The 10314-nt window shown below is 42.8% G+C and overlaps 1 protein-coding gene across 1 annotated transcript; it reads left to right on the top strand.

The window, feature by feature from the left end:
* The first annotated feature begins 5624 nt into the window (after positions 1-5624).
* PNMT (phenylethanolamine N-methyltransferase) lies at positions 5625-10217 on the top strand. Its single transcript, XM_075845753.1, has 3 exons — positions 5625-5802; positions 7716-7923; positions 9704-10217. The coding sequence occupies exons 1-3, from the start codon at positions 5649-5651 to the stop codon at positions 10143-10145; spliced, it is 804 nt and encodes a 267-aa protein (XP_075701868.1). The 5' UTR covers positions 5625-5648; the 3' UTR covers positions 10146-10217.
* Positions 10218-10314: the final 97 nt, after the last annotated feature.

The following is a 10314-nucleotide window of genomic DNA, read 5'->3' as shown; positions in this document are numbered from 1 at the left end:
AATGACACGTCTGGTTATAGATGAATATGTAAAAGTGCAAATGGTTCTGAGAAAGACATATACAGAAAGATAATCCAGACATAGCTTTAAAGGTGGAAAATACTTGCTGTGAATGGATGGCCGGTGACCGGACACACATGAGATTCCCAGACCCCTGAAGGGCAATCCAGCCACGTGCCATACCACCTTGAGGATAAAGACCCTTTTACACGGGCCAATGATCGGGGCAAACTAGAAAATCATATGAACGCTCATTCCCGATCATTGCCCAGGGCAGCGATCAGCCGATGAACGAGCAAACACATGCATTATAAAATATTAACATTGTCGGGCACAAACCTTGTGTAAACAGGGAGACGTGCTGCCGACATGATGGAATGTATGGGGACCAACGATCGTAGTAACTATGGCTCATCCCCATACATAACCAATGGTTGCTCCTTGTGAAAGGAGCCAACGCTGATCAACAAGCTGTGTAGTTGATCGGCGCTCATTTTTACGGCCCATATCAGGCAGCCATTTAGGAGCACGGTGGGGCTGAGAGACAACTCCTGTAGGAGCGGTAATGGCAGCAACATTGGTTGTCACCGTTATTTAAGATACAGATATAATGGTTGAATTTGTTTAGTACGAACCCATTTACAATCAGCACCAAGCCTTTAGTTTGCCATGGTTAACAAGCTATCTTTGCATTTCTAAATTAGGAACAGTGTTACTTTGCAATGCGCACATCAAAGACCTTAGTAAAACGAATACCCTGTAAGCAGTCAGACTGACCTAGTTAATATCCCATCATACACAATGTTATCTGTTATTACTGAGCCAGGAATTAGATATACCAGCAACACTGACACAGGACATTACTATTCTGGGACTGAATATACAAGCACAAGAAATCACCGCATGGTGCGAATTGTAAAATGTTGTTTTGTAAACCTTTGAAGACTGTAATTAAGATATAGATGAAGATTTTGTTGGAAGAGGTTGAGTGCTGGGACACCCACACAGAGACCAGAGATCCCAAGTCGAAGTACTGCTTTCCTCTGATATGGAGCAGGGGCATTTGCGCCCCCTCTGGCAATAGGGCCTGGGTGTAACTGCTTCCTGTGCAACCCCAATGGCTACAACACTGTCCCCACAGATGCTCATAGCAAAGGGGCATGATGCTCAATAATGCATCTGAACCTCTTTGGAAGTCATAAGTGACAGCGCTGGTTTGGAAAAGCCTTTGATTTTTCATAGATGTGATTAAAATCGCCCCCCTATTCTATGGCCACTTAGCTGTTAAATGAAAAGCGGGGTAGACATTCACTGAGCCGATTGGCACATTGAAGCCATTCAGTGCAGTATCTTTGGGGATGGTAAATGACTATTGGACGTCATCCTGGACCACCAGGTAATAGGGATATAACAGGCAGAATACGATATTTACCTGATGTGTTGATAGTGTCTCAATACCTACTAGGTCACCATGGACTTGACACTTTCCAATGGGATATCAGGAGGTGATCCAACTTTCCACAGTTTAACACTAGACTCTTTCTGGATCTCATTGAGGTAACCAGAGGTTCAAAAGGACCACTTAAGAATATACACTTTGCCAATGAAGTGACCCAACTCGGGGCGTAAGCAGGATACTGTCAAGTGATTTAGATCAGCAAAGGAGAGAGATAGATAGATATAGATAGATAGACACTTTTGCTCGTTCCCTGGGGGGGTGGGGGACCTGTGGACATAACCTCTGCCTCCACTGGTTGCTGCCTCCAGGGCGACATAGTAGATATTGGAGGCAGCTTATACCCGTCTTCACTAATACTCGTTGCTTGAGAGGGGCAATTGTGGAGGACCTGCCCCATTAGTCTCTGCCTTTGGGGTGCTTAGTACAGGTTAAAAAGCCCAGTAGGATGCTCTCCTGCAGAAATAATACAACGAGCAGACCCCTTTAACTACTCCTCTTTATCCCCACTAATACCTGGTAACCTACTGTAATTGAGGTTCCAAAGATGTTATGAAACAAGGTTTCCTATGAAAGAAGTCAATATAAAAAAAAATATAGTATCACAATAAACTAGAGAGAACACATTTTTAGCTTGCCTCAGACATGATTATCCCAGTGACAATCTCTTATCTATGGCTTTCTGCATTGATCAAACGTCAACTGGACTGATCCTTTGTTTTTAAGGAAAATATGCAATTCTAGAAGTATCGGGCAGCCACTGACCGTACCTATTGAAATAAGCATGCACCCTCAGCCAACCCTAGCATGCATGTTTATTGGGGAATCAAGGGAGATAGACAAATATCATACGGCTATAACCCTCTTTAGAGCTGAAGGACTGCTGAAGAACATCTTGGAGAAAAATCTTCAGGGGAAACCTGTTTTTCTACATGTCAACCTCTCTTAACTTGGATCTTTTATGTACACATAAGGTAATACAGTTGCAGTTTCTTTAGCAGCTACCTTCTTCTATCTACACAGGGCCGGATCTAGGTCTGTAAAGGCTCCCGGGCAACACATTGTGTAGGGCCCTTTTCTCTTTTTGGAATGAAGGAGATTAGTTCAGATAAACCAGGCTACAGGTATAAGATACAATATACTACTTGTAGTATTTTACTATATTCTAGCAGTAGCACAATAAACCACAATAACTATAATAACCATACCATTCTGTTTCGTAATAGTACCACCTTACAAAAATACCCAATAACAGTACTACACGATACTCAGATCTCAATACTAAAGTCCTGGGTCTTCCAGCCAAGCGTCAGAGACTAATAGTTGGACCCTGATGTGAATAATCCAGAAGAGAACAGTGGAGGCCACTTCATTGTGAATGCTCAAGGGCATTTGCCCCTTTTGCCCCCCCCCCCCTATAATCCGGCCCTGCATCTAGACTTCTTGCATAAACCATAACTGGATAATCATTGACTTTTATCTTTATGGTATTGACAGTAACTGCAAATGCACTCACAAACAGGGTTCTGCTCATCCTGGAGATCGATAGGGGCCAGACCCCACTGTTCATGATACATCTGACATATAATAAAAATAAGTTTTGGTACGATAGCATTTCCCTTTATGAAAGAGACAATCGAGAAAGAGATGGAAACACATCTATGTTGTGAATGATGAGCAGAAGACCATACATGGGTTAAGGCTGAGGCATTGTAGAGATAAAGGATAACAGAGGAGAGGAAGGAGATAGAGAAATAACAGGACTATATTTCTTGTGTAATGAGGTTCAATGACATAATGTTTTCCCAAGAAGCAGTCTAGAGGCCCCGGGCTTCAGCCTGCACTTTGTCTGCCTTTGACAGATCATTTATCACAGCTCACATAGTGTTACCTACAGTCCTCATGCTGCAGGGACACACAGTTTTGGGGATGAAATTCTATCACCCACAAGGGAGCCATTAGAGGCGTAACTTGAAGTTACTGGGCCCAAATGCAAAATCTGTAACAAGGCCCTCTACAATGTGGCATTTATAATACTGCTGTCTTGTGTAACAGCGGGGACTTTGAGCCCCCTCAGGCACCAGGGCCCGGGTGTGACTGCTACCTCTGTACCCCCCTATAGCTGCGCCCCTGGGAGCAATAGACCAACCATGGGTTCGAAACACTTCCTAGCATTGCAATAATAAAAAGTATCCCTTGGTGATACATTCTCCTTGGATTGTTCCACTTGCTCTTTAGTACCTACATCATCAGTTGCTCCTAAGATCTTCAAACACATAGTGTGTCTCTCTCTCTCTGGGCCAGAATTTCCCATAAGGGTAACCTGGTGTTCTTTAAAACCTGATTAGGGGTTCCCCAGAAAACAGCTACAGGGATCACTTTTACAATAGGAAGGGGTAGTTGTTGGGTTCCCCATGGTAAAACATTGATAATTCCTGTACAGTACAAAAAATGATCCTCACAAAGTCACCAAAGTAGCCAACCAGCAGGGTAAGTTTCATGGTGCAAAATGTATGGTACGGGTTTTCCCATAATCATTATTTATCACTTATACACAGGATAGGTGATGTATATCTGATCGGTGGGGGTCGGACTGCTAGGACCTCCACCGATCACAAGAGCGGGCTTACTTTGCCGTTTCTGGGAGCCCCATAGGAATAGAGCGGCAGTACACATGCTCAACCACCGCTCCATTCATTTCTATGGGGCTGCCGAGAACTATCTTCAGCTGCCCCATTGAAATAAAGGGAGCAGTGGCCGAGAATGCGCCCTACCGCTCTATTCCTATGGGGCCCCCAGGAACGGCAAGGTAAGCCCGTTCTCGTGATCGGTGGGGTTCCCAGCGGTCAGACCTCACCGATCAAATATTTATCACCTATCCTGTGGATAGACGATAAATATTGATTATGCGAAAACCCCTTTTAACATTATTTAAAACAACTAAGGCCATGGTACAGTCACATTTTATGGCCCAAATTATGGTTGAAAAATCTAGACCCTTATAATTATAATGAACTGAACTTATATCAATGGGGAATACCATCTGAATTTGGCCTTAGAGAATTTCCCACTTATTTAAAGAAACCCGAAATATGCCAGTAACAAGTCCTTCAATTCCCCTCTCTGTCAGGATGCTAAAATTTCTTAGCAGTTTTTTCCTCTTTACTTCTGCTTCTACAAAGGTTGGGCGATAAACCCTGTGGGAGCCGTAATAGGGGCCAAATTGGCTGTCACCAAGCTCACACAATATAGGCATAAACACAACTCGGAAAATCTATACATGGTTCTGGATCAATTCCTAGAATTGGAATATGCCTCATATTTGATCAATGAAGCCAATGGTCCGGCTCGAGTGTTGGAAAAGCTCTAGACATGGAGTCAATGAGAAGGTGTGGGCTACTGCTTCTCATGGCAATCAGTCTGTAATAAGGGTATAATTGTATCAATGAGATTTCATGTAATAAATCCATGCCACCTTCAATATGGTAGCCAGATCCACTGCATGATATGCCATATTATTCTTCTACTGTTTTGCTTCTGGTGGTAAGAGCTGGGCAGAATGGGTTGACCATTGCTACTAAGAATCTAATCTAAGAATTCTACAGAATTTCAAACGTTGGACCCTTAGCGGGCCGTCCAGGAGGACTCAGGGCCTACCATACATGTACAGATATTTAGGGATGACAATAGGGAGTAATGTGTTACTTTCTAAAGAAATATTAAGCTACTTTTTACTACACAATTTTGTAGACTAATCAAATAACATGGTACCATGCATAGGATAGGAGGTATATATCAGAACTTGCTGTAACAATATGGGTACTGCTCCTAGAGAATTCATGTGCGCACTGTATTACAGTATATACAAGTGATCTAGCCCATATGTATCTGTCACAGATGCGTGCGGAAAGCTCAGAACAATCTAGATGTATGTGCTTCAGCTCCGGGGCGGCTGGCATCTGGCAGATAAAGTAATGACATTTCTAGATACCCTCGTGTAGCTTTGTAACCCTGGGGGCAGGCTGAAAAGTGGATCAATGTGAGAGATGCTATCACACAGGCTAAGGGTGGAGGCAGTTGTAATGGAGAGTGATGGGAGGTAATGCAGACGGATGATACGATGGGAGTGATACCTCTAGATTATAAAGGTGTGAGGAGTGCATTGAGTGAAGTCTTATCTTTCTCTTCCAACATGAGCAGCATCCAGGCTGTCGCTGAGTCCTACCAGTTATTCAACCCCAGAGCCTACTTACAGAATAACTATGTGCCACCGCGGGCAGACTTCTCGAGTGAGGACAGCGTCATGTGTTGGAAACTGCGCCGACTTCACGAGGCTTGTGCCAAAGGTGAGCCCTCCTGACATCATACTATGAATACAAGCAGTTAGTCATATATAAAGCAACGTTTGTGCTGTATGTTATAGTGAGAACAGTCTTGTCATAGAAACTGGACAATGCAGTACAGGAATGATCGCTTACATGTTCTATGTAATATGTATCTCACACTCCCATTGGCTGATGCAGTCCTTTGCTTATATATGTACATGTAGCAGATCTGAGTTTGCCATTTGCTCATTGTAATATGACGTTATCTGTGGTTTTACATAGGATTGAAGGTCAGTCTATAGTAATATCATAATGGGGTTGGCCAGGATTAGAAAAAGGGTCTGCTTCTCCCACCCCTCCCCCACAAATTGTGGCACTCTTTTCCATGGGCAGTGTATGGTGTTGCAGCTCAGCCCCATTCATTTGACTAAAGAGCGCCACTATTTCAGGAAAGACAAAAAAAAAAAATCACACCCTTTTTTCTCATCTCGGACAACGCCATTGACCTGGAGAGTTCATATCATGTTAAAAGATTGCAGAGTTCAATGACAAAGTCAGCTCTGCTGAATTGTTTAGGTCGTTGAATTCATAAAATTTCTGCAAACACGTCTATTGCCTAGGACAGAAAAATATAGAACTGGAGACATTCACCATATTTGTCAAAACTCTGCTCGATTACACTCACAGTTTAGGTTCCCTCCAGTTCAAGTTGTTCATATTGAATCAGTGCAGCCCGGCGCTACAACAAAAATAAACACATCATACAAAAGGCACGATTGATAGTAATACTATATATAATAATATACAGACAAGTGAACAGATGTAGGTTTGTTGCCGTCAGGTCTAACTTATAGTTCTGCCAATATGATGCACTGTAAAGTTTTTAGGTATGTACTTTAAACTATTACTCTAGGTTAGGGCTCATGCACACGGCCATATGCTTTGATTTCTTACATGTGGCCTTTGGTATGTTACATCAGATGACTTATTGCAGAGATTTTCCCCCTGTAAAGCTTCTAGGGAAGAATAGCTCTGTAATATGGTGCTGTACGGGGGCAGCATTGCCCATAGCTCCATACTACGGAGCTGCAGAGACTGTGCGCCGCCATATAGGATCTATGTACACAGTTCTGCCTTGTGCATTGGGGCTTTACATGAGTTATATAATATTATAATGATAGGAATTATAGCATGCAATGCAGTTGTGCAGATATAGGAGCACATTCAATTGGCTGAATTTTTGGTTTGTGATACATTCATATATTTCTATCCAAAAACGGGAGATGAACCCATCAGAGGAAAGAAGAAAAACCTTTAACATTTACAATCCAAAATCATAGCCATAATATGGCAACTTTAAGGCAAAAACATATAGCCATTTTACAATGATGTATGGGCCCCATCTGTCTGCGTAGCTTGCTCCATATTCCAACGCCATTGAAGTGTCATCATTTAACAAACATTAACGCATATCCTACATTTTGCCAATATATTTCGGCAAGATTCCTCAAAAGGGTTTTTATTGCAAAATGAAAAGTTCTGCAATGTATATTTGTGTTTCAATGTCTCACTATTTTCAAGCTCTCTGCTAGTTGCCAATGATTGTCCACAAGTTACCGATTCGTAGCTCGGTGTTCGGCAAATTCACATATATTCAGTTCTTCTTTTGCCCGAGTTGTGCACTTTGTGCATCTGTCCAGCATCCATTGCATGCTACGTCAGGTGGCAGTACTAATCCTACCAGACACAAAATTGACCCATAGGAAACACTGACCCCCATGGGATCAGTTTTGTCATCAGTTTACCTCTTACTTTTCTGTTCTACATTAGTAGAAAAAAAACAAAACACTAGATGCCGAATATAGATGAACAAGCCCATATCTCTTCATATAAAGTTAATTAAAACAACCTGCCATCCCCTTCTGTATCCTTAGGTGAAATAAAAGGGCGCACCCTGGTAGATATTGGCTCAGGTCCCACAATATACCAGGTGTTGAGTGCCTTTGAGCACTTCCAGGAGACAATTATGACGGACTACTTGGAGGTGAATCGGCAAGAACTGAAAAAGTGGCTAAATAATGAACCGGGGGCCTTTGACTGGAGTCCCTACTTTGAACACATCTGTAAGCTGGAGGGCAAAGGGTGAGTAGTCACAATATCATGTCAATATGCTCGTCCATCACACCATACATTTACAACTGAAATAACAAGGAACCATGAACAAGCCACCCATGTTAAACATCACAAGTAAATAGCAAATGGGCCCATGTACGCATGGGCCTATTTGATATTCCAGTCATTGTAAATGTTTGGTGTGATCGTCCCCCTTGTATTATCTCTGCATTGAATAGGCCTGTATCATATTTTCATCTCTATCATCTCTTTTGCTAACAACTGCTAGTCCCCTGATGAACCTGAGCATCTACAGGAGAAACGTGTTGGGATGTGTTGAATACACACATTGTTTCTTTTTTTTCATACTCTGATAGATATTATACCATATTTAAAGTGGTTGCACTGGCTTTTTGATGCCTGTTTGTTTAAAGTTCTTCTTACCCATCTGTCACCCCTAACCCTAGGTTGCTAATGGCATTATATTGATAGGACTTGATATGGACCTGATAGGGCAAAGGTCGGGGTCCCCCCTTTTTGGGGCAGGTGCTTTAATTCGGCAGGGCTACTCTAGGGTATACCATGGTCTGACAATTATTTATGCCCTTTGCCTTAAAGGCCTCTTTCACCCCACCTTTTGCTTATTATTGATATACCTCCCCACTACAGGACATCGCTAGGACACAAGGCCCAACTAGGGACAGGGTGGAGGTCGGGGTCCCCCCGTTTGGGGCGGGTGCTATGCTTAGGGCTAAACCAGGGCATATTAGGGTTTGTTTGGTAGGCATAGAGCTGATCATTCTTATTGCATATTATTAAACGTTACGTAATCATTTTACTTAACCCCCAGTTCCTGTCTCTGTAAAATCCACTATATGTACCCCAAAAAGGTGCCATTAAATAATACAACTCGTCATGAATAAAAAAATGTAAAAAGTCATGGCTCTCAGGACGCAGTGATGAAAATACAAAAAAATTACTGTGCCCTCAATGCCCAAAATAGCGGATACCACCACGAGAAAATACAAATACTAATTGAGCTCAGTAGAACAATAGTGTGATTTCCATGGAGGGGGGGAATGTAAGGGTCCTTTTTACACCGGGCAACTTTGGCCGTAAAAACAAGCGCCGGTCAATGAGACAGCTCATTGAATGTTCGCTCGTCTGCTCTTTCCACAAGGATCTATGATCAGTAATGTATGGGGACGATCGCTCATTACTACAATCGCTGATTCCCATGCATTTCCATCAGGTCGGCAGCGCAGGGCAATGATCGGGAATGAGCTTTCATATGTACGCTTGTTTACCCGAACATTGGCCCATGTAAAAGGGCCTTAAAATTGTGAAAATTATCTCCGGAGCTGCTGATCTTGGAGGAAACAATAGAATTGGATCAGCTCCAACAGATATCCACCAACCATTATCTTATGTCTGTTGACCCAATCTTTCACTACAGTTGATTAGGCTGCAGAGTAAAGGCCCTTTTAGACTGGCAAATTATCAGGCAGGACAGCGATCAGCTGTAAACAGGGCAGCGATCAGCAGATGAACGAGCAAACGCTTGTTCATCAGATGATCGTATCATTTTAAAAGTAAAAACTATTATCGTTGTCGGCAGCACATCTCCTTATGTAAAGAGGGAAACGTGCTGCTGACACGACACATGTACGGGGACGAGCGATCGCAGTAACGAACGCTCATCCCCATACCAACTGTCTCGTTGATCGACGCTCGTTGCACCAGCCAAAACGTGCCGATGTAAAAGGACCTCAATTAGTTTTACTGATCAGTTTTCCTTTTGTCTCTGCAGAGCGTCCTGGAAAAATAAACAGAAACGATTTCGGGACCGGGTGTCTCGGGTGATACCAGTAGACGTCCATCAACCTAGTCCACTAGAAGGAGAACTGGCCAGTGGTTCGGTGGACTGCCTGGTATCTTCTTTCTGCCTCGAGGCTTGTAGTCCCAACCTTGAGGCCTTTCAGAAGGCACTGGAGAATGTTATTGGGCTCCTGAAACCACAAGGACACATGTTATGGATTGGGGCTTTAGAGGAGTCCTACTACTTAGCCGGAGAGGCACGATTGAGTGTGGTGCCAGTCACAGAAGACATAGTAAAGAAGGCTCTGTGCACTGCAAAGTGTCGAGTTAGGGAATTTTCCACCTATTCCATGACTCCTAGCATGAAAGTTGGTGTAGATGATGTGAGTGGGATATTTTTTGTTTGGGCACAGAAAGAAGCACCCATCTCCTGAATCACATGACCTACATTGGTTAAAGGGAGCAGGTGGAAATGTAAAGTATCATCTGTCTATATGCCTTGTAATTCTGGAAAAAAAACAACAACAAAAATAAGCAAATATCTAATAAATTCTGGTATTAAAACCTGTGCAACTCTATTTGCCTTAGATCCATGGAATAGAT

The sequence above is a fragment of the Rhinoderma darwinii genome, chromosome 13 (assembly GCF_050947455.1).
Source record: "Rhinoderma darwinii isolate aRhiDar2 chromosome 13, aRhiDar2.hap1, whole genome shotgun sequence".
Lineage (NCBI taxonomy): Eukaryota > Metazoa > Chordata > Amphibia > Anura > Rhinodermatidae > Rhinoderma > Rhinoderma darwinii.
Note: the sequence above shows the minus strand (reverse complement) of the source record. Positions and strands in the feature narration are given on the sequence as shown.

Excerpts from the sequence above, each read along its gene's own strand:
- PNMT (XM_075845753.1), top strand. The coding sequence starts at position 5,649 with ATGAGCAGCATCCAGGCTGTCGCTGAGTCCTACCAGTTATTCAACCCC. Across the intron at positions 5,803-7,715 it reads TCACGAGGCTTGTGCCAAAG|GTGAAATAAAAGGGCGCACC; the intron begins GTGAGCCCTCCT and ends CTGTATCCTTAG. Across the intron at positions 7,924-9,703 it reads TGTAAGCTGGAGGGCAAAGG|AGCGTCCTGGAAAAATAAAC; the intron begins GTGAGTAGTCAC and ends TTGTCTCTGCAG.